We start from the raw sequence: 25,471 nt of genomic DNA, 5'->3' as shown, positions 1-25,471 counted from the left end.
CCGTAAGAGAAAGATTTTGTTTTATAGTATACTGTTAAGTGATTACTTGTAATAACCATATAAAATATCATAGTAGTGAACAAATACTTAAGGAAATGGCAACCCACTCCAGTGTTCTTGCCTGGAGAATCCCAGGGACAGGGGAGCCTGGTGGGCTGCCGTCTATGGGGTCGCACAGAGTCAGACATGACTGAAGTGACTTAGCAGCAGCAGCAGCAAATTTTTACCACATGCTACTTCTCTTAATTCTTTTTTCGATATTAATATTCTAGATATATTTATTTTTCATAAAACATTTTAAAATTATTTTTAAATTAATTATTTATTTGACTGTGCTGGGTCTTTGTTGCCTTGCCTGGGCTTTCTCTAGTTGTGGCGAGTGGGGGCTACACTTTGTTGCGTTGTGAGGGCTTCTCTTGCTGCGGAGCACAGGCTGTAAGCACATGGGCTGTATGCACACGGGCTGTATGCACACGGGCTGTATGCACACGGGCTGTATGCACACGGGCTCCAGCAGTTGCACCACGTGGGTTCAGTACTTGTGGCGCACAGGCTTAGCTGCTCTGACGTGCGTGGAATCTTTCTGGTGGAACCCTTGTCCTCTGCATTGGTAGATGGACTGCTATGCACTGTGCCACCAGGGAAGGGCTGGATCTATTCTGTTTATTACTTCTCTTCAGTTACAACTGTAGAAAGCAAACTTAGTCCCTTTAGCAATCATTTTTCTTTTAGGAACCAAAGGCAAGTGTGAAGACATGAACAGGAAAAGAGTCTAGTTGGAATTAACCTCGATATAACTAATCTAGGAGCTTTTGCATGGACAAGGCAATGGCACCCCACTCCAGTACTCTTGCCTGGAAAATCCCATGGACGGAAGAGCCTGGAAGACTGCAGTCCATGGGGTCACTAAGAGTCAGACACCACTGAGCGACTTCACTTTCACTTTTCACTTTCATGCATTGGAGAAAGAAATGGCAACCCACTCCAGTGTTCTTGCCTGGAGAATCCCAGGGACGGGGGAGCCTGATGGGCTGCCTTCTATGGGGTCACACAGAGTCAGACACGACTGAAGCGACTTAGCAGCAGCAGCAGCATACTTGTAAAAGGTTCAAAATTACAGAAACCCAGGTAAACACTTCAAGAATGGGAAGCATTATGACATTCAGACCTTACTGCTCATGTCTTTTGCAACATTTTTTCCCTAAGACAAATACATGTACAAATACACCTTTCTTCTAAGACCTCTGCTTCTTTCATTATCCTTAACACAATGCCTTGTATATATATTCTCTAAAAATTAATATGTACGTTGAACTACTCAACAGTTGAAATAGATGTGCTCAATAATTTGGAGATAGTAACTATGGCATCCAAAGCCCATAGCTTCAGGAATTCAAATTAGTAAATCACTCTCCTTATTTTTAATACCATAGCTCCATTTTGACACAAAAAGGTAAGAAAAGATTGCTCTATTGTGCAACAATTCATTTAAACTATGTTTTATTACAAAAACTAAAAGGCCAGAGAGTTTAGCAGGTTATTTAGACATGAACTCTCTCAAGGTGATATACATACACTGGCAAAACATTTTCTTTATAAGGTGGATGACTGCTAGTATAAAAAGGTTTTTTTATAAATATACATAACATATATATATAAATTATGCTATTTATATAGTATATATTAAAATCAGTACTATTCATTTGTATATATAGCATCTTTTACTCTAATCCTATGATAAAGGAGATAAAATGTTCAAATGGATGTATTCACATGACAGAGGCTTTCTCAATAAAATTTAATGAATTTTTAAATAGAGTTTACTATAGAAAGGAGAGAAATGGCCAGGGTTAATCACCTTCAATAAAATACAGGCACTGGCAGACCTGTTAAAGGAATTTCATGACACTGAAATATCATGAAAGGAGTCAGGCAATCATCACTTTAATCATCAGCTTGGGAATCCCCCGGTAGCTCAGTGGTTAGGACTCCACACTTCCACTGCAGGAGGTGTGGGTTCCCTGGCATGGAAACTAATCCCACAAGCCAAGTGGCGTGGAAGTAAGTTAAGTAAGTAGGTAAATAAATGAATAACTATATCAGCTCTGCTGGACAGGACTCACTATGAAGCCACTGGAAAATGTTATAAAAATACGGTCCATTGCGCATTGATACTGGCACGGCTTACCTAAATTGGTCAATTGAACTAGCAGCTTTGCGGACTTTCCCATACATTCCTGCCAGATTAGTTTCTGTGTCATTAAACAGAACAGGAACGTTTCGCAGACGTGTGCCTGTATAAATAAGAAAATAATGTACAGACACCAAATCAATTTTCTAACAAAATTATAGTTGAAATGTATCGGGTTTCCCTGGTGGTTCAGATGGCCAAGAATTTGCCTGCAATGCAAGAGACCTGGGTTCAGTCTCTTGTCGGGAAGATCCCCTGGAGAAGGAAATGGCAACCCACTCCAGTATTCTTGCCTAGGAAATCCCACGGACAGAGGAGCCTGGTGGGCTACAGTCCACAGGGTCACAAAGAGTCAGATGTGATTGAGTGACTAATACTTTCCCTTTCATACATTATATTACATGTAGAAGAAGTTCTTAAGGCCAATTTTTAAGCAATATAACCAAAGATGAAAACATTTTTTAAAGTTAAAATATTTAAACTTCCATATCCACAAAAGTCAAAATTTGAAAACTAAGAAAATTATTTTCCCATGAAATGATAAAAAATTAGCATTTACCAAGTGTTGGCAAGAGGTAGCACTAAGGGCACTTTCTTCCTGGGCCAGCAAAAGTGAGGCTGCACACTCTTTCTACAAAGCTAGTAACTCCCAAATCTGTATCTCCAGCCCAGGCCACCCCCAACTCCAGACTTGTCCAAGCACCCGTTCCATCTACATGTGGACGTCTGGTGGACACCTCTACCTAGCACACCCCAAACCATCATCCTGACTTCCTGCCCTTGCTGCCAACCTTCTCTTCCTGCAGTTTTCCCTAAGTACACAAACACTTTGATTCCTTTCTCTCAAACTCCACATCTGATCTGCCAGCAGTTCTATCTGCTTCCCTTCAGATAAATCCTGAACTCATGCCTACTGTCTCCACTCTGGTCTGAGTCACCAACATCTCTCACATGGGTTAACACCAGGGCCCCTCCCTGGTCTCCCTGCCTCAGTGCTTCATTCTCTGCAGTCTATTCTTGGCGCAGCAGCCAGAGACATCTTGTTAAAATAGACAGGCCAGCTCAGCTGCTGCTCTCCAGACCCTTCTATGGCTCCCTCTTTCATTCAGAGTGGAAGTCCTGACACAGCCTCAACAGCCTCCTCCCGAGTCTGCCCCACTCGCTCAGTCTACTCCAGCTGCCCTGCCCCCTGCACTGTGCCGGTCATGCTGCCGCCTCAGGGCCTTTGCACCTGCTCTTTTTTCTGCCTGGAATACTTTTTTTGCAGATCTCCTCATATCTACCACCTTACTTCCTTTGAGACTTCAATAAAATGCCACTTTTCAATGAGGTCTTCCTTTGCCGCCCTATTTGGGCTATTACCCCATCCTTACACCTGGCACCTTGTACACCTTTTCTGTCTAACTTTGTCTTAGCGTGCATCACCATCTCACACAACTTGTTTACTCTATGTCACCTCCCCTGTAGCCCCCCATGACACCAGAATGTAAGATCTACAGGACAGAGATTTTGGCCTCTTTTGCTGACGACTGTATTTCTGCAACAGCACCTGATACTGAATAGGCCTTCAACATTCTTCAGCATTCTTCTTGATCATGTACTTTGAGAATCTATACACTTCTCTACTTAAATTATAGAGCATGGATATACTCATGTGACTGACTGTATATTAACTTTAATATTCACAGTTACAGTTTTTAAAGCAACTTTTACTTTAAGGGTCCTGAAAGCCCCTCTCAGGTGAATTATTTGTCCTTGACAGCCATGAAGTGTCCTCGGACCTTCTTCTCCAGGTTCCAAACGAGTCAGGGATATTAATCAGCCCGCTGTCCAGTTCTCTAATGATCATATCAAACAGTGTATAGACCAAGCGTCACATCAGGAGAAAAGCGGGTGCTCTGCTGGATAAAACTTTTTTTAAACAAAAATGTCTTTCTGTAACTTTTCAGATCATGTTTGAATTGGCAAGGTTGGAAATTAAAGCAATGAAATATTCCTTGGAGATTCCTCACCCCATGCCCCCCCTTTTTTTTTTACCTTCTCCACTGTCAACTCCAGCCATGTTAATAGAAGACCCGTTACTACTGCTTCCGGCAGCAGAGTTTATCTGCTGCTCGAGGCGCTCCAGCTGGAAGACCAGAGAGTTCTTCTCTGTGCTGAGACTCTCCAGCATGGTCTGCTTCTGGATGAGAGTCTCTGTCAGCTGATGGAGTCGATTTTCTAACTCGGACTGACTGCTGTTGCTTAGGGTTTTATTGGTAAGCTGAAAGGCAAGATGTTCATAAGATTACTGTAGCAAATGAGAGGCACAGAACGCAGAGACCATATTACTGCATTCCCGCAGGGAATCCAGGGCACTCAGTGGTTCTTCAAAACTCTACAATTCTTTCACCATCGAAAGAAGCGATTTTCTAACTGTTATTCAGGGGGTCAGGAAATCAATTTGGTGGGTCACAGTCACCACTTACAAAAACAACAACAGAACAGAGTAGTACATAGAGGGCACAGCACATAGGGTGTTATTTTGTGAAACTTCTGTTTGGTTTTATATGTATAAGTGCATGTGAGTGGGAGGCACAGGTTATTTTTTATGTTTTGCATTTTCAGCTAAAAAAAAAAGTCAGTAACTTTAATGAAAGACCTATTAGTAAGAAGATTTATCACTGGATCTTTCTTAGGAAACCACAATTATAATACTGGCAATCAGCAAAACCACTGATGAGGTTATAAGATATGAAACTCTAGAGTAATTAATCGCTCCTCAGGTGACTGGTTACAATATACTTGTATAAGAAGCAAGCCAAAGAATAGAGCAAATGCAGAGTCAAATGGCAGTAGATGAAAATTCTGTATCAGGTTGAAAAATAACATATCATGACTCCAAAAATAGGACTCAGGTGAAAATGTTGCGGGGGAGGGGGGGAGTCTTAATGTATCCTTAAAAAAATATAGGTTTTACAATGATACCTTTTCCCAAGTTATGAATACTGTTTCATACCTGATTCCTGAGTTTTTGAATTTCATCTTCGCGATCCTTAATCCTGCTTTGCAACGTGTTCTTTGTTCGATACAGATCTTCTTCTATGTAGTGGAATTCCTACACAGTGAGGCACAAATGAATAAAAGCTAAACCAGTGCTCCCCACGGCATCTCCAGTACCTGGAACAGTGCCCAACACGAAGTAAGCACTCCATCAACATGTGCTGCCTATATACTGAACAGACTTCAGGAGATACGATGACAAGTTAGCCCTTCAGCACGATGTAGCCATCTGTATATGATGGACTATCTAAGCACAGGTTTTTATTAGTCATATATGTTTCCTTTTTTCTTGGGTAGATTATGTAGAGACAGAGCTGCTTGATCATATAAGTGAATGCCTAACATATTGGAAGAAAACCTGCCAAACTATGTTCTGAATGTTTTTCAAAATACCTGTACCATTTTGCATTCCCACAGGACGATGAGAGAGTTCCAGTTCTCCCACATCCTTTCCAACATTAGGTACTGCTCTCTGTAAGGGTGGTTATTATGGGGGCGTGTAGTGCAATCTCATTGTGGTTTCAATCTGCATTTCCCTAATGATTTTGAGCAGCTTTTCATGGGCTTAATTTTTTAGGCAGTATCCTAAAACTGTTTTATTCCATCATTGATGAAACAACAAGAGAGGGAAAAAAAGAAATACCTCCAAATTCACTAACAACTGCATCAAACTAGTTTGTACAATGGACACAATCAATAAGAGTCAGGTCAGAATTAAAGAGTAAAGCGATGATAGGGAAGAAAGAGTAAATCATTAACTAGGCACCTTCAGAAGCATTACTGAACTGCAGACAAAGCAAAGGGAGCTGAATGAAGAAGCACACGTGATATGGGCTCAACCTGCTCACTGCACAGGTTGAAAAAACCGAGATAAGTGAGAAGAAAAACGAGGAAGGTATTCAGGTAGGGGAATCGCAATTTACAGGAAGGTTTGCTGGTTTCTTTTAAGCTCTAGGCTAGCACAAAATTTAAGGCTGAAAGTACTTAAATTATTTTAAGGACTCTTTGATCCCAAGATTAAGTACTTCCCATCCAGAGCATCTGATTACCAAATAAACAGCCTAGAGCTACATTCAGTTCCACTTTCCTCTACTTAACTCCCTCGTCTTAGAAAAGGGCACTTCTAGTGGAGTGGTAAAACCATCCATCACAGTAAAATGAAAGTTATCCCACTAAACATCAAGAACATCAAATTCTTGCCTTTTAATATAGACTTAAGTAAATTAAAATGCAATTTCTGGAAGGACAGCTAATCCTATAACTAAATTATCTAAGACAGTCTATGATGTACCCTACAGATTGTTACTCAGTGAATTTTTCTCTTACTACTCAGGAAACCATCACTTGCATAATAAAAACAAACACATCTTTAAGAATAGAACCAGTTTCAGAAATGATAAATCCTAATGAAAAAATTCTTAAAAAGAATATAAATAGGCAAAGCTGGAAATGTTTTAAGTGATGCACTGAGAAATACACAAACAGCTTTCTCTTTTGTAAAATGAAAAGCACAGTGATTTCATTGTGAAGATGAAATAAGATAATGTATACTAAGTACCTATAATAATGATGTTACTCAGTAAATTATAAATGTTATGAATATTAAATACAGATTCTTATTGTGAAAATGTGGCTATAAACATGTTTAACTCTGTTAATACTGAAACTATCATATAAGTACATTAAAGTAATATAATTTGGCTTGGAGAGCAGACAATTGTTAATTGAATAGTGAAATATAATTTTAAGCACGATTTGTAAAAACAGCCTGTGACAAGCATTTTTTTCTCAAACAGCAAGAGCAGTCTATAATGGCACTAATGTCGTATTTCTATTTCTAGTAAATAAAATTTACTATTGCTTCTAGAAAGTAAAAATGTGATAAAATATGAAACCAACTGCTGTCATTAAGTGTTCTAACATATATACTCTGACAAGAAGATACAATAAAATATAGACAGGGCAGTAGAAAGAATTTTGGACTCTGGGACAGGAACCCTGGATTCTGTTCTCCAATTAGCTGTATGATATTAGGCAAATCTCAAAGTCATTCTATGTCTCTAAGTCTCATCTGTTAAAACAAACAATGAGGAGGATGGGGTAGTAATAAGGTCGGAGGGACCTCTGAGTTCAAGCTCTAAGAGTTTCAGTAAGCTGTTTTACTAGAAATCACCTCATATGACTGCTGGTGAACAGTCTTCCTTGGGAATCCTCAGTCAAAAATCCGTACCTGCTTCTGTCGGTCCAATTCAGCTTCTAGTTCTTGTTTAGCTACTCTCTGCCCGGCTATTTGGTCTTGCAGATCCTGTAATTGTTCTCTTGCTGATTCTGCTTCACTCACCTGCTGAGCCTCAATATCCTAAAAAGATGATCGTTACATGTGAAAGCAATAATGAACTGTTTGGCTCAGTATTTACTGAGTGGTCATTATGTGCCGTAAACGGGACTCAGCAGGCACTGGAGGATGAAGATGAATGAGACAAACACAGCCTAGAAGGAGCCCATAAGCTGACCCCTCATTATGTACCACGGCAAACAGTGAGAGAAATGAACAGGATGCTGCGGCAGAAACCGTTCGCTTTAATGGGCATGAGCAGACTGTGGCTCACTGAGAGATTTCCCTCTGTTCAAAAGCTAACAATTTCAAGAGAAATAGAAATATAACATCAAGAAGGACTTCACTGCCTTAGTCCCCTAAAACTGTAGATTATCATTAGTTTCTGTACGTGTGTGGGTATCAGAAATCAACACACAGTAAAAATATAACTTTTTTCCTCATTTCATGAGATTAGCATATTATTTTCTTTTTTTTCTTTTAGCTCTATTATTATTCTCTGTTTTTACATGTCCCCATATTTCTCCTTCTAACTTCTTCCTTTGGTGTCACTTCTCACTTCTTCATATCACAAAACCACCTTCTGCAAAATCCACCAGCGGCAAAGAACCCTGCTTTCGCTTTCTGTTTTCTCCCTCCGTGGGGTAAGCCCGAGTCCCTTCATACAGTACATGGGACAAAAGCTGGCATCTCAATTTTGCTTTTCATCTTTTGGTACACTGTGTATACACGCTCATCTCCACAAACTCTGCACTTCACAGATCATTTGAAAAGAACTGATAGATTAATGATCCTCCCAGATAATCAAAGTAAAGTACTCTTTCACACAGCTGTGTGGACGTAGCGGCAAACAGCAATAAGTTAAATTATTTTTCCTTACCATTTTTGGGGTTGTAGAAAGTAGTCTAATCTTTGTTATCAATTTGACTAAATCAGACGAATTCTCAAGAGGCGGGCAGTGTGGTTAAAGATACAGAGTCTGGCATGAGACAGACCAGGGTTCTAATCCTGGCTCTGCCACCTTACGAGTCACAGCAAGTTATTTCCTTCTCCACACCTAGATTTCTTCAGACTGTAGAATGAGAATCCATCATCTCCTTCAAGGGGTTAAAAGAAGGAAGAAATGCAAGGAGATATGTCGAGTGCTTAGTGCAGAGCGTGGCACTTGAAGTGCTCAGCAAATGACAGCTACTACAATCACCAACAATTCTTCCATTTTGCCAGACCCAATACTATGGCCCTTATTATCAGTTTCATAAACTTCTTGAGAAAGGGTAGAGATGTGTCAATGTCATCAATGATGCTGGGGTAGGGATGAGATATTAAAACAAATCATATTTTCCATCTCACCAAAAAACATGGAGTATATGAAAAATATACATGAAAATATCCAAAAGTTTAGTGTTTATTCAATTTCAAACTCATGGGACTGAAGTCTTTGGAATTCAAAATTATTTATAGAAAAAAAATCCTACAGTTTAAAGGATAATAAGAAAAAAACTCATAAATAACAGCAGCTACTATTTACTGAGCCTGTTACGTGTCAGGAACAACGCGAGGCCCTTTATACATAGGTTCCCCATAGAACCTTGTTCTCATCTGCAATTTACAGAGGAGAAAACTACAGCTCAGTGAGAGGTGGTAGTGCTACAAGGTAACAGGTCTGCTGCTACTGCTGCTGCTGCTAAGTTGCTTCAGTCGTGTCCGACTCTGTGCAACCCCATAGACAGCAGCCCACCAGGCTCCCCTGTCCCTGAGATTCTCCAGGCAAGAACACTGGAGTGGGTTGCCATTTCCTTCTCCAATGCATGAAAGTGAAAAGGGAAAGTGAAGTCGCTCAGTCGTATCTGACTCTTAGCGACCCCATGGATTGCAGCCCACCAGGGTCCTCCATCCATGGGATCTTCCAGGCAAGAGTACTGGAGTGGGGTGCCATTGCCTTCTCCAAGATAACAGGTCTATTAAGTGCTAAAGCCAGGATACAGGATCTGCATCTAGATCGGACAGTCAAGCTTATACCCTAGACAAGCCAGCCCATTCTTACCACTTCCACACTTTTCACTGTTGTTCATGTACATCTTAAAAAATCAATAATTTCCTAAGTTGATGCATGATAAACATTCTTGGCAGACAGAGTTTTTCTTTTTTTTAAAAACAGAAGGCTCATTATCGCATACTTTGTCTTTCTCATCCTCAGAGGCCCCTCCTATGTCAAAGACCCTTGTTTAAGATAAATAAGTGGCCCAATTTTACCTTTAGATTAAATATGTTAATTATACATAAACAGTAAATTATAAGAAAATGCATGAAACTATAAAAGATCATCCCTAAGCCCATTCTAATATTAGAACACATCCTTGTTTTAGAAGTAAACCCAGATCTACTTTGTTTTTAACTACTGGGATGTTAGATCCAAAAAATACACATTCTGTCTGGTTCCCTGTGTAACTCTGAGCCTAGAAGATGCATGGCACACAGCAAATACTTGGTATTTGTTGAATGAATGAGTCGGGTTACCTATGCTTCTTATTCCTGTAACTGTAAGTCGATCAATGGACAAGAAGCCTGCTGCTTTCGATTCAGGTACTTCTATCAGATAACTAATAACCCCACAGTTTCACACGTCACTAATCCCCCCCCCACAGACACAGAATCCGTCCCCTCTCACACCACTAACACCTGGGGCTAAACGGCTGTCGGTGAAGCTGCGCTGCGATGACTCTCACCTGTAACTCGGATCTCAGTTGGTGTATCTGGCCCATCAGTTTCTGTATTTCCTCCCTCTGCGTCTCCTTCTCGTGCCGAAGTTCCTCTAGTTCCACGCTGTTAGCAGTACTGCTATCTAGGCCTTCAAAACCAGATCCTTCCTTTAAGCTGTTAATCAGTTTTTCTTTAGACTGTCATAGAAAAAAAAAAAGAATAAGCAAAGCAGAGATTAGCTTGTACACTGAATATCATCTACCACACACCAATTAAACCACGATGGGAATATTTCAATTATATTCTTCATCAGAGAAAGTCCACAGAATGTTAAATCTATAGGGATAAAAATGAAACAGAGCCTTGCTGTATACTGTTCTTGGACTGTGGTCCCCAGGACCACATCACTGTCGAAAACTTATTAACAAGACTATTCTCAAACTTTCTCTTCATTCTTTCTTATGCTTTTTTCCCCTCCCATTATATTCCACTCAACAAATATTTATGGACAATCTACATGGGTTTTGCACTATGCTAAGTGTTCTCTGTGATATAAATAATGTCTCTCACTCCAGATAGTACCCTTTGCCTTAACAATAAAAGAGAAGTGGCAAATATCCAACAGAAGGCAGTAAACACATGCTGCGAGAAGGCTGGATGGAGGAAGATTACTTGTGGAGTTCTGAGCAGGAAAAACCACTTCTGGCGAAGAGAAGAGTTTACTAAAAAGACAGCTCTTATACTGGTCCTGGAAAAAAGGATAAGATTTTAAAAGGTGTACAGAGAACAGAGGACAAAGCATAAAAACCCAAAAGCATGAGAGCCTGAAAGTATTCTGAGATGTGGTCAAATAGCATGTTAGGACCAGTTTTGGGAGGCCTTCAGATGACAGGCTAAAATGTTTGAATTTTATTTGGAGTCTGAAACCAACTGCCAGAAAGTGGATAAGGAAGTGCTATGACCGGAGCTGTGTTTGAGGAGGGCATATCTGGGAGTGGTTTAAGGCAGCAGTTCACAGACTATGGTTGATGGGCCAGGTCTGGCCTGTGACCTTTTTTTGTACAGCCCACTAAGCTAAGGATGGTTTTTACATTTTCAAAAGATTATAAAAAAGTAAAGACAAAGAACATGTGACAGAAACCACATTCAGCCCTCAAAATCTACAGTATGTACTATTTCACCCTTTACAGAAAAAGTCTGTTGATCCCTAATATAAGGATGAGTTGGAAGAAAAGATTTGAGCCGGGAAGACTACTTGAAAAAGTGCTATAATCTAAGGCCAGTAACAGCAAGGACCATTGGTTCCTTCACCTTAAATATTAACTCCCTTCCATCAAAAATAGTTTCTCCTTTTTATGTGGTAAAATTACAGGTGATGTCTGCAAGCTTTTCTGCATTTTTCAAATTTTCTATAACAAACAGGATTAGGTCTATATCTCCACACCTCCCTGTGGCTAACAAGCAGGCCTCTTTACTGAGCTCCAGACCTGCATTTCTGATGGCCTTCTTGATACTGTCACCTCAGTGCCACATCAGCTTTGCAAACTCACCATAATTTATCATAATCTTCTACCCTAACCTGCTGTCCTTCCTGTTTTCCCTTTGGGAGTTCAGGGGCACACTCAAACCAGAAACCTGGAACCATCCTACATGCCATCCTAGATGTCAGCTCTCCCCTCACCTCTTCATGGCTACCACAGTTCTTACACCCAAATCTCATCATGCTGCTCAAATTCTCTAACACCTCTCACCTCCTACCATCACCTATAGGATAAAATCAAAATTCCTCTGCTTGGTATGCAAGGTTTTCCACAATCTGACATCGGCTGTCTTTGGGCCTTCCCTCCTGTCTCTTGATCTCTAACACTTGTTGCTCTAGCAACAGAGAACAGGTGTCGTCCCTTAAACATACTATGTTCCCTCGGGCCCCCTTTACTCTGGCACAGGCTGTTCTATCTGAAATCTCTGGCCGATCACGAGTCCCCCTACTTGTCCTTCAAGTTTCTCTTCATCCAGATCTCCAGTGATCCCTGACATCTCCAGGCAGTTGTTAAGGGCTTCTTCCTTCAAGCTCCCACAGTGCTGCATCAATAATTTCATTATATCAATTGCCTCAGTGTCGTCCCACTAAATCAAATGCTCCCTTAAGAAAGAGGACACATCTTTTGAGCTCAGTATCCTTAGCACCTATCACAGTGCAAGTGAATAGTTAAGTGCTCAATTAAGAACCCTTTAAATAAATTAACAAATTACATTTATGAAAAGCAGAGATATTACTTTGCCAACAAAGGTCCGTCTAGTCAAGGCTATGGTTTTTCCAGTGGTCATGTATGGATGTGAAAGTTGGACTGTGAAGAAAGCTGAGCGCCGAAGAATTGATGCTTTTGAACTGTGGTGTTGGAGAAGACTCTTGAGAGTCCCTTGGACTGCAAGGAGATCCAACCAGTCCATCCTAAAGGAGATCAGTCCTGGGTGTTCATTGGAAGGACTGATGCTAAAGCTGAAGCTCCAATACGTTGGCCACCTCATGCGAAGAGTTGACTCATTGGAAAAGACCCTGATGCTGGGAGGGATTGGGGGCAGGAGGAGAAGGGGACGACAGAGGATGAGATGGCTGGATGGCATCACTGACTCGATGGACGTGAGTTTGAGTGAACTCCGGGAGCTGGTGATGAACAGGGAGGCCTGGCGTGCTGTGATTCATGGGGTCGCAAGGAGTCTGACATGACTGAGCGACTGAACTGAATACAAATAATTATATTAGAAGAGTTTGAAGGAGACAGATATGATATTTCATAGAGGTAGAAAAAAAAGGTGTTCCTAGCCAATAGCAGGCAAGGGCTAAAGTCAAAATGACACTATGGTTTCAAGCTTCACTTTCTAGGAAGACAGCAATATTATTTACCAAAACAGGAGAATGAGGGGAAAGCTGATTTGGGGTTTGCAATACCACATCCCAAGTAGAGAAGCACAGCAGGCATTTAGAAACCAGGTAGGAAGTCAGGGTTGGAGCCATGCTGAAGTCACATCAAGTGATAGAAGCAAGAGTAAACGACAAAGCAAGGTAAGAAAGAAAACAGCAAAGTAAGAAAGAATAGCAAAAGAGGACAAAAGAAGAGCGCCCAAGAGAAATAGCAGTAAAGAGAAGACAGAGCTGAGGCCGTACAAGTAAAATTACAAGGCAACTTTCAAGAAGGGAGGAGGGTGCACAGGGTCAAAACATTCTACCAAAATCAAAGTGGATGGAAACCAGTAAGAGGACAGAAAATATTTAGGTCATTAAAGACTGTGAGAAGACAATTTCAGAAATGTAACGGGGACAGAAATTACACGAAGGAGTTAAAGTTAATAGTTCTAAAATGGAGGAGACAGAACACTAATCCTGACAAAGTAAAGTCACTCAATCGTGTCTGACTCTTTGTGACCCCATGGACTATACAAATACAGTCCATGGAATTCTCCAAGCCAGAATACTGGAATGGGTAGCTGTTCCCTTCTCCAGGGGATCTTCCCAACACAGGGACTGAATCCAGGTCTCCCACATTGCAGGCAGATTCTATACCAGCTGAGACACCAGGGAAGCCCAAGAATACTGGAGTGGGTAGCCTACCCCTTCTCCAGTGGATCGTCCCAACCCAGGAATTGAACTGGAGTCTCCTGCATTGTAGGTGGATTCTTTACCAGTTGAGCCAAAAGGGAAGCCCTAATTCTGACAAGTTTGGCATTAAAAGAAAGGAGGACAGAGAAATGGATCAAAGTGATCAAAGGGCCAAAAGCAATGTTTCTTCTACCATAGGTAACTAGGGTTTCAAGATCTGGTCTTTGTTCTTCTACCGAGTAACCACATGCTCTTGAGCAAGCGGAGCCAGAAGAAGGCAGCAGAGACAGAGACACAGAGGAAGACACAGGACAGACTTAATGGAGAATGGGCTTAAATGAGGTGGAAGGAATCAACGTACAGGCAGAAAAATTATCCAAGGGGAGTAAAAAATGAAAGGACATGTCTTCCCTCTGATATGAAAGGCAAAGGAAAGAGAAGTTGAAACTTACAGTCTTGAATTAATTAAAGGGAAGGTAGAAAGGTGGGAGAGGAGATCTGAGAGCAGGAGGAGGCCTAGGCCAATTGCTCTGAAAAATTCAAAAGAGAATCAAAAAGGGAGGATAGATCCACTGTTAAAGACAAACACTGATATTATCATGGTGATTAAGGTGACAGGTTGAAGACCTGAACTAGGTGGTGGAAGGATGAATTTTTTTCTTAAAAGGAAAAAAGTGGTGGGAGCAGGAAACATTTCATTTTTTTAATAATATTTCTAAGAAGAACAAGACACCTGAAGTAAGCCAACCTAGTCAAAAGGAACAAAGCAGCTCACAGATCTACAAAGAGCTTCAGGGAGCCTCTCCGTCAACTGGCCTGCCTCAACATTCACACACGTGCATCTCAGGCTCACCTGGAGTATTCGAGTAGCTTTTTGCTTGTAGTCAGCTAATTCTTGCTTAGAGGAGTCCAAGCTGGACTTCAGCACTTTGACTTGCTGCTGTAGCTCATCCACTCTCTTCTTCTCATCTGAGTGTTTTCTTTCTGCCAGCGTAACTGCTTCTGCCAAATTCTGACGTTCCACTTCCATTTTATTAAGGCGTGCAGCAAACTCACTCTGTGGTAAATTTTTATATCATACTTATTATCATTTTGCTTTGAGAGAGTTTACAACCATCCATTTAGATATCTTTTTTTTTTTTTTTTAAAGTCTGAGAAATCTTTATTGGGCATATAACTCAGTATCTAAGTGAATAAGTAAATGTGTACTTTAGGAAAGAAAGCTAAAACTTTCTATTATTTATCAAATTATCAGTCAGTTTTTTATGCTAATAATATTCTTTTTTTTTTTTTTCTAAATTTTTAAAAGAAAATCCATCCTGAGGGATGGTATGGGGAGGGAGGAGGGAGGAGGGTTCAGGATGCATTTAGATATCTTATGGGATTTATTAGCTCAGCCCATGAAATAGGGAGGTTAAAAAAAAAAAAAAGTTCTTCATTTGTTAGGAAGTGAAGCACTGGAACTCTAAGGTTGTGGTTCCCAAACATGGCAACACATCAAAATCAATGAGGAAGTCTGTTAAAAATATAGCCAAAAAAAAGAACAGCCAACCAAGGCCTTCCCCGGGCTCAACTGAGTTGAAATTTCCAAGACTGGGCTTAGAAATCTGGTTTTAATCAGTCTCCCAGGTGAATCTGATCACTTGAATACCAGGTCTGATCTGATACTGACTGATCAATGAATAAAGGTCTACAGAAAACTAGAAAGTCTATTAGAAAACAAAGGGAAGACACAAGCATACAGCTACATCTTCTCTAATATCATGGCTAACGTTTTTCCTTTATTTCAAACTGTCTACTAAACTAGTCAATGTAATTTTTTTTAGCATAAGAAACTTTAAAAGCACACTCTAAAGAACACAAGGTCTGCCTTACTAGCCTAAATTTAGTTCTGAGAATTATTTATATTTTATCCTTATTTTCAAAAGCTGTGTGTGTGTGTGTTAGTTGCTCAGTCATGTCCAGCTCTTTGTAACCCCGTGGACTATAGCCTGCCAGGTTCCTCTGTCCATGGGATTCTCCAGGCAAAAATACTGGAGAGGGTTGCCATTTCCTTCTCCAGGGGATCTTCCCAACACGTGGGATCAAACCTTGGTCTCTTGCATTGCAGGCAAATTCTTTACTGTCTGAGTCAGAGCTGAAAAATCACTAAACTAGATGCAAAAATTCACTTAAGAGTATAATTCTAAATAAATATGATATACAATTTTCTCTTACAAAAAAAAATTTTTTTTCTTACAGAATCAGATTAACTTGGAATCAGAAAAGCTTAAATAAAAAGAATAAATGAGATGCCTCAAATTAGCTTTTAATCAAACAATGGTAACGCTTGTTGCGCAATCAAATTAAATGAACAGATGTATGCATCTAATGAATACTAAGTGTTTTAAATGTTCAACATGTAAAAGTAAATACACTTAGCAAGGATCAAGAAAAACAGCCAAATACTTAGTTTTTGTCACAGAAACGAAGTTTTCTGAAATACACAGCAGAATTTTATTATAGTACATGTGCTATGAATGGTATAAAGTGATTCCTCCTCATTCAAATAATAAAATAGCCACGGGACTTCCCTGGTGGTCCATCAGCTAAGACTCTGCACTCCCAATACAGGGGGCCCAGGTTCGATCCCCAGTCATGGAACTAGATCCCACATGCCACATCTAAAGATCTCACATGTCACAACTGAGACCCAGTGCAGCCAAATAAATAATAGAAATAAGTATTAAAAAAGAACACGGAGCCCTGCTGTCCCCATTCTAACCTGCATCTGTTTGTAGCTCTCCTGTTCTCTCTTCAGAGTGGCATCCGCTTCATGCAGTCTCTCCTGAAGAGTTTGCAAAGCTTGATTCTGCAGGCTACTACCCTCACTGTGATCCTGTATTATTCTAAAGGAAAATACATCACTTGAAATAACTTATTTCCACAACATACAAGTGAAAAGGTAGAATAATTTTTAGAGCATCAGCAAATTAGCACATACAAAAAGATGGTTTTGACTAAAACATTGAGAAGTCTTTTTCCCTTTTAATGGACTGTAATCTATATTTTTAGGCATCCAAATACAAGCACATGCCACGTGTTATTGTATGTCAAAAGATTAATGACACTGCTCCTCAAGTATTTTAAAATTCAGAATTTGCTAACAGTGCATCTCAAGATTCAAATAATACATCCATTTTTAATCACACACATTTCCAGCATTAACCAAAAGCTACATTTTCCCCTCTTGCAAATTTCCAAAGTGAAAATTTCACAAGATGGTATGACTACCATGTTTATCATTATGTACACTGATAAATATTCCAGCTCATTTTTTCATTATTAATAGAATTAGCTACCGTGATTTTTCACTCTGTAAGGCTTCCAGTGCTTCTGTGCGAGTATTCAGCAGCTGGTCAGCTTCCTGGAGTCTCACTTTCAATACAGCCAGCTGGGAATCCTTCGCAGCCACCGCTTCAGTCAGGTCATCGACTTGGGCTCGAAGTTCTCGAGTTATTCGATCAGTCTTTGAATGGTCAACATTCCACTTCTCAACTCTTGCTCTTGCTTTGTTTAATTCTATTTAAAAAACAAACAAACAAACGAAAAGAAAGAAGGAAATGTCTCCATATAAATAAACATGTCTTTCTCAGAGCACACAAAGATTCTCCTTTAAATCCCTTTAGTACCTATTGCCAAAATTAGGAGCTTACAAATATATTTGAATTTTTTGCTCCAAGAGGGATCTCATTTTTCAAGGCCGATACTCATATCTTATATTACAGTTAGTTGGTTGGAAAGGGGCATGAAGTTAGCTGCTTTTCTACACGTTTTTTTGTAAAGCATTTGGAAGCCAAACAGTAGACAGTAGAGAGCTCACAAGACTAAAACAGTGGTGGATTTTTGGAGTTCTGCTATAGATATGAAAGAACGCAAATCCAAATCAAGGGTGGACAATGTATATCCTGCTGCTGCTGCTAAGTTGCTTTAGTTGTGTCCGACTCTGTGTGACCCCATAGACGGCAGCCCACCAGGCTCCCCCGTCCCTGGGATTCTCCAGGCAAGAACACTGGAGTGGGTTGCCATTTCCTTCTCCAATGTATACCCTAGTAGGATCAAAAGAAACAAAAAATCTGAAGATAAACACTGGAAAGGAATCTGTTTCTTTCCACTACTGTGGCCAAAAAAAAAAAAAATGTGCTTTGAACCTAGAAAACTGGTGGTGCAGAAAGAGCAATGCAATATAGATCTCCACACCCTATACACCATCTGTAATTGTAAGCCTGACAGCAAAAAAATCACTGTTTTAAATACAGAAGCAAACTGTGCAGGGTCTCTGGGAAACATTTCTCTGCCTAAATTCGTCTGGGAAAGAGTGAAGCTTCTGAAGTCAGTTTCACAAGTCTTAATACACCTTCCTGTGCACGGTTTCTAAAGGATGACCAAATAAACCAGTGTTCTGTTTCAGGTGGGTAACATGGAGCGTTTCCAAATCTGGGCTCTCTATTTCCATGAGATACTATTCTACAAGTCTCATCCAGGACATTTCTAACAGTTTACATGCAATCAAGTTTTTATTATATTTTTGGAAATGCTACATTCCTAACCCTGGATAATTTAGATAAGGCTCTACCTTCTTGAGTTTCCTTGGACCTTTGAAGTAATGAGGCCATTTCTTGATTTAAATTCTGAACTTCATTTCTCAACAATTGGTTCTCCAGGCGAAGGTTAGACAGTTCATGTGATCTGCCATCATCGTTAGGCACTGGGTTGGGGTCAGTACAGGCAGCATTTGATAATACATTTTCCTTTGAAGAATCTTCGTGGGCTTCATGGCCAGAATCTGAATCCTGAGAGGCTGCTGTAAGAAAGCAAATACATCTTTGTAACACTGGAACACTCCTCACATATGCATTGGTAGCTTGCTGTGGTAGAACATCGTCTGGTTCAAGTTAACTGCTACACTAAAATACCATAAAAAATCAACTTACATTCTTAAGAGACTTCCCTCTGATGAAATCTCATTCTCACACATAGAGTCTCTAGATTTCTAAGGACCCTCAAAGTCTGGATACAATGAATGAATAGTGATAAAAAACAGATAGAAGAATATAGTTCTGGGAAAGGGAAAAGCAGAGATAATTTATGCACTGGGATTTAGGTAAAAACGGTTTTGGTCTCCTTTTTGTCTATGAATCATTTTTGAAAACAAGGATGAAGTTTCAACACTGAAAAATAATGGAAAGGAATAAAAGAAGAGCTGTGGGTTTCAAGGCAGTGAGTAATAACAGGTCAGGACAATCTGTTACACACCAAACTGGAATCTACATTGCCTTACCCAAAGATATACTCTTTAATTCAGATACTCATTGTTTTGGATTTATCTTGTTTCTAATTTGTTACGAAATATGATGCAAATACACTTTTCACTTGCTCCCCCAAAATTAAGTATGTGCTAAAAAATGAACCATATCTAAATGAAAAAATTTCTCAATATCTTTAGTGATCAAGGACATGCAAATTAAAACCACAACAAGAACCAATACACACCTGCTAGATGGCTAAAATTAAGAAGACAACACAAAGTGCTGGTGAAGATACGGACCAACTGGAACTCATATTCTGCCTGTTGATGGCAGTGTAAGGACAGACGGGGGAAACGGGAAAAGTTTTCCCAGCTCCTTATTAAATTAAACACGTGCCTACCACCTGACCCAGTAATTCCACTCCTGAGTATTTACTGAAGAGAAATAAAAACACTTTCCCACAAAGAGAAGGACAAAAATGTTCACAGCCACCTTTATACACAAAAGCCAAAAACTGGAAACTACTGCAATGTCCAAAAATGAGTGGATGAATTGTGGTGTATCCATACTAGAGTAAGATACCACACAATAAAAAAATATTTATATACTCAATAACATGAGGGAATCTCACTAACATGTTCAATAAAAGAAGTCAGGTAACAAAGTATTCACACTGTATGATCTCACCTTTTGCTGGCAAACATACAAAGTTTCAGAACAGGCAAAAAGTAATCTAAGGTGAAAGAAACGGTAACAGTGGGTGCTTGCAGGATGTGGGGGGAGATTAACTAGAAAAGGACATGAGGCACTCTCTGTGGCAAAGGAAACGTTCTTTATCACAATAAAGGTGAGAGTTCCATAGATATAGCCATTTGTATTAATACAACTAAGATTTGCACATTCCAGTGTATGTAAAAATGATGAGACAAAGGAAACTTGAATACTGACTAGGTATTAGAGAATACTAAGGAATTATTGGGGCTTCCCTGGTAGCTAAGATGATAAAGAATCTGCCTGCAATGCAGGAGACCCGGGTTCTATCCCTGGGTCAGGAAGAGCCCCTGGAGATGAGAATGGCAACCCACTCCAGTATTCTTGCCTGGAGTATTTCATGGACAGAGGACCCTGGTGGGCTACAGTTCATGGGGTTACAAAGAGTCAGACATAACTGAACGACTAACACACATACAAGGAATTATTACATTTTTATGGTGATAATGGTGTGAATGATTTTAAAACTTATATTTTTAGAGTTAATAAAATATTTATAGAAGAAATGATATGAGATCTGTGATTTACTTCAAAATAATTCTGTGGAAGGTAGAGGTAAAGAAAGAGATTGAAAATGAGAGGGTATAAATTAAACCAGAATGGCTACAAGCTATTGATTATCATCGTGGGATAAACTGTTGTATGGGGGTGGAGAGGAATGATCAAACTCTACTTTGATATATTTGAAATCTCCAAAATAAAGATATTTTTAATGAATAAAATATGAGAGTTTTAAAAATTACTTTCAATTTTATAAGATTTTAAAAAGAAATAAAGTATATATCCAAGCCTTATAAGATATACCTAAAGCAGTATTTAGAAGGACACTTATAGCCTTAAACATTTACATTAAAAATGAAAAAAAGGAATTAATGAGTTATGCACCCATCATAAGATTTAAACAGCAAAATAAACCTAAAGAAAACAGAAATTAATAATAAAGATCAGAAATTAACAAAACAGAAAAGAAACACACTAGAGAGGCTTGACATGATAAAAAATGATTTTCTGAGAGAAACACTATAAACTACATTGTCAGTACATTTTTAAATCTACATGATGCTGAAACCCATCAAACTGTATACTTTAAAAGTGTGTAATTTATTGTATATCAGTTATACTTCATTAGCACTGTTTAAAAAAAATAAGCATTTAGCACAATGCCAGATATTGGTATTCCTCAGGTAGTATTTGTGATCAAGCTTTGATTTCTGCAAGGTTATACTATAAATGATTAGTGTCTGAGCTAAAATTTCAGCTGTGACCACATTATTTTCCTAAAATTAAATAAATATAATCCTCCCCAAAGTATATGAAATAGACAAATTCTTAGGAAAAAAAATGTAACTTACCAAAAACAGATTTAAAAAGAAATGGAAAATCACTTGAATCAATAATCAAACCTTTCACTAAGAATAGCCCAGACCCTAATGGTTTCACTAGTGAGTTTCAGCAAACATTTACTGAAAGTCTGGTTTGGTTTTAGGTTTAAATAAAATAAACCAACTGATCTGTATACCATATCAGTATTAAGGAGAAAGATTGTGATATCTCAGTACTTACAGGAAAAAGTGCTAAAATTCAACATAAAAACTCAAACTAGAAATACAGAAAGACATCCTTGACCTGATAAAAAGTACCTAAGAAAAACCAAACACAGACTGAAACAGTGAAAGCATTCTTTTTAAGACAAGGAACAAGACACACAATTGGTTTTCAAGTACTCACCAGTGTAATAAGGCAAGAAAAAGATTTTTTAAAAAGATAAAATGGGTAAGCAGAAAAGTCATTATCCACAGATGATATTATTGTGTTGCTGAAAATTTAAATGAATGTACAGAAAAATACAAAGCCTAAGAGGTGTCTACGTTGCTGTGTATGAGTGCGTGCATGTGTGCATATTTACATAAACCGATATATAGCAACCAACAGAAAGCAAAAAATTTTAAAGCATACTATTTATAAGAGTTTTAAAAAATATAAACTACTCAGGAATAAAACTAACAAAAGTATGCAAGACCTTTATGGAAGAAACAAAACCTTAATCAAAGACATCTAAAAAATAATTATACCATGTTAACAGTTAGAAGATTCTACATTGTAAAAATGCTGATTCTCACCGAACTATCTATGTAGAAGCAATGGACTCTCAATAAAAAGATCACAGAATTTTTGTGGAACTTGGCAAGTTCTAAGATGCATATGGAAGTACAAAAGTCTCAAGAATAGCCTATATCAAGAACTTCTATTCACTGAGACATAGAAAGAGGAAAAACATACGATAAAACTGGAGGAGGAGGAGAAAGAACTGTCATATACCTTCATATATAGAGTATCTCTGAAGCAATAAGAAAAAAGACAATGCATCCACAATACTCTGACCATGTCTCAACTGCTGCATTTACTACACTACATGTAGATTATCTGTGTACAAGTGCATCTCATCTAATAAACTATAACCCATTCAATTCCGTATCCTGCCCCATTAGGGTCTCAATAAGCATTTGTAAAATTAACCAAAAAATAGTTGAGAAGAAATTTAGGACTGCTTGTACTTAAGTCTGCCAACAAAGGTCTGTCTAGTCAAGGCTATGGTTTTTCCAGTGGTTATGTATGGATGTGAGAGTTGGACTGTGAAGAAAGCTGAGGGCAAAAGAATTGATGCTTCTGAACTGTGGTGTTGGAGAAGACTCTTGAGAGTCCCTTGGACTGCAAGGAGATCCAACCAGTCCATCCTAAAGGAGATCAGTCCTGGGTGTTCATTGGAAGGACTGATGCTGAGGCTGAAACTCCAATACTTTGGCCACCTCATGCGAAGAGTTGACTCACTGGAAAAGACCCTGATGCTGGGAGGGACTGGGGGCAGGAGGAGAAGGGGACAACAGAAGATGAGTTGGCTGGATGGCATCATTGACTCGATGGACGTGAGTTAGAGTGAACTCCAGGAGTTGGTGATGGACAGGGAGGCCTGGCGTGCTGCGATTCATGAGGTGGCAAAGAGTCGGACATGACTGAGCAACTGAACTGGAACTGGAACTGTACTTAAACCAACTGCCAGTGCATGTGTCTGTCTTGAAAGCCCAATACCCATCTCTTTACCACTTTTTAGTCTTGAAATATAAGAAACATTTTGTTCTTTAAGAGCCAAGACTATGTGGTAGTGGTTTAGTTGCTAAGTTGTATCCAATTCTTGCAACCCCATGGGCTGCAGACTGCCAGGCTCCTCTGTCCAAAGGATTCTCCAGGCAAGAATACTGGAGTGGGTTGCCATTTCCTTCTCCAAGACATCGTCCCAACCCAGGAGTCAAACCCAGATTTCCTGCGTTGCAGGCAGATTCTTTACCAACTGAGCTACAAGGGAAGCCCAAGACTGTGTGAGAGTCTTTAACATTTAAGAACACAAGAAGCTACCATGAATTATTAGCTCTATAAAGAATCCCTGCAAGGACTTATCATGTTCATTATTGTTTTAAAATGTCTCCCAGGTATACAAATTAGCCAAATCATCATGTAAATATCATTTTTGCAGATGAGAAGGTGTACATTTTGAGGTAATTTCGTAGCAAATAAAACAACTGAAAACCAGAATTCTAAGTTTTTAGTTCACTACTAGGTCAATGCCTTCAACTCTCCAACTTGGATCAAAGTTCAGTTTCTTACGCTTTACTTTCAGGGAAGGCAGGGGGAAAAACACACCAAAAAACTCACAATCCAGAATCTAAGTGAAATACAGCCTCCTGTCATTTTTATAATACAAATGACAAAGAGAAATGAATTAGAGACATTTCCAAATCCAAAATTATATGTTTTCTCCCAGATTTCAAAATTTTCTGGGTAAAGTTACCCACAGACAACATTCAAAAGTCCCTACTGTAACTGTGTATTGACTAACAGTGTTCCACGCCATCTCCCTTGTTCATGCCACACATTTCAGAGAGCCTGCCCTTCTACCAACAGGGAGGTAACAGGTGCCTCCCCTGTCATCCTCCCAGATGATGACAAATGCCGCCAGAACATTTTAGGCTATGATAACACATCCAGTTTGGTTAACTCTAAAACAAACAGAGGCCTAATTAACTACCATGGCTTTGGCTCCCAGAAGGATTTTCTTCAATGGCTTTGATGGTGGTTACACTGGTGTTCACAGAATTGACGCTGGATGTCCGAGAACTCTGCAAGACAGGGGTTTTGGCCTTTTCTTTTTTGATTTCCACTTTCCCAGTAGGCTCCTTCTGGGAACTATTAAGAAAATCAAACAGCAGCTCATCATCAGGTTCTGACTTTTTTCTTCGAACAAATTGGGATGAAGGCCTAGGAGCAGATGCATTTTCAACAGGATAGGAGGTCTCCCCCAAAGTCCTAGCTCCTACTTTTACATTTGCAGTCCCAGCTAAGATGGTGGCTTTTTGATTTCTAATGTTATCAGCTGCTGAGGAAATGTAAGTACTTTTAGATCCCGTCTGGTAAGTCAAGTCCGTATTTTGCTGGTGAAGTTCAGAATAGTCAGTATTTTTGCTATAAATGATGTTGCTGGTGTTCTCTTTTCTACTGAGAGCTGTTGCAGCCCCTTGATCAACTCTGTTTAAAAGATCTTCTGCCTTTCCAGCTAGATCAGCAAACCAGGACATGATGGGAGCAGAATAATCCTGTTGGTGAACCTGTAAAAAGGATGTAAAAGGATCAGTGTGGCTGAGCAGCAGAACTCAGTGGTTAAGACCAGCCTCTGGAGTCAAGCCGGTCCTGGGTTGGAAAGCCTGTTTCTTACTACGCAACTTCCAGCAAAGTACATAACCGAAACGCTTCACCTAGAAAATGAGGAAAACAAGTGTACTTATACTACTGGATGGTTTTCAGATGAAACGATACACCAAAAACATTTTGAAAATGCCGATCACATAGTAGGCACTCATGTTAGCAGTTGTTGTTACTATAATTACAACCACCACTACTACCATCACTCCTATTTCAACGATGTGTAAATCTTGATGTAAAAAAAGCCACTGAATGTCAAATAATACGGCAAAACTCCAGGACAACCAAATAAAAATAATTTTCTGAAGTTTGTTGTAAAGTGCTAAAACTTGAAGAAACTTCTGATTAATACAAAAGCTACTTCAGTGTTAAACTGCAACACTATCATGGATAATTTAGGTGTGCATATACACATTTAAAACACACCTCCAATCATTTGGATTCTCTGTACCTACCATAGCACATTAGGCTAAGTTCCAAATAAAACAAGATGATAGCATAGCCATTCATGTTGATACATATACTTGGGTACTTATCCAGTGCCGCAATGAATCAAAATAATGAAATAACTAGCTTCCATGACGTAGGAGAGTAGTATATAAAAAAGTCAACAACCATTTCTTGAGTGTGCACACTGTTTCTTTCGCCTGCGGTGCTGGCATTCTTTCACAATTAACTCTTTCGTTCTTGGTCTTCACCCAAATGTCATCTGCTCCAAAACCAGCTCTTTTTTCCCATCTAAATTAGGTTCTATCATTGTCTGTACACACACCATTCTCTTCCCTGACAGCCCT

At 39.4% G+C, this 25,471-nt stretch overlaps 1 protein-coding gene across 2 annotated transcripts in view; it reads right to left on the bottom strand.

Annotated features, from left to right (window-relative positions):
- The window catches only part of GOLGA5 (golgin A5), a 28,961-nt gene that overhangs the window by 1,982 nt on the left and 1,508 nt on the right, over nt 1-25,471 (bottom strand). The window contains exons 2-11 of one of the 2 annotated variants that reach the window (XM_061395140.1): nt 24,007-24,583; nt 18,482-18,709; nt 17,208-17,427; nt 16,631-16,754; nt 14,720-14,923; nt 10,295-10,465; nt 7,464-7,592; nt 5,190-5,288; nt 4,229-4,454; nt 2,189-2,294 (exon numbers count right to left, since the gene is read on the bottom strand). In XM_061395140.1, the coding sequence (XP_061251124.1) occupies nt 2,189-2,294; nt 4,229-4,454; nt 5,190-5,288; nt 7,464-7,592; nt 10,295-10,465; nt 14,720-14,923; nt 16,631-16,754; nt 17,208-17,427; nt 18,482-18,709; nt 24,007-24,553 (2,054 nt within the window). In that variant the 5' untranslated portion in view covers nt 24,554-24,583. The remainder of the gene's footprint in view (nt 1-2,188; nt 2,295-4,228; nt 4,455-5,189; nt 5,289-7,463; nt 7,593-10,294; nt 10,466-14,719; nt 14,924-16,630; nt 16,755-17,207; nt 17,428-18,481; nt 18,710-24,006; nt 24,584-25,471) is intronic. The other variant, XM_061395141.1, reaches the window with a different exon arrangement.

Source organism: Bos javanicus, chromosome 21 (genome assembly GCF_032452875.1).
Source record: "Bos javanicus breed banteng chromosome 21, ARS-OSU_banteng_1.0, whole genome shotgun sequence".
Classification (NCBI taxonomy): domain Eukaryota; kingdom Metazoa; phylum Chordata; class Mammalia; order Artiodactyla; family Bovidae; genus Bos; species Bos javanicus.
This window is presented reverse-complemented; position numbering and strand designations above follow the sequence as displayed.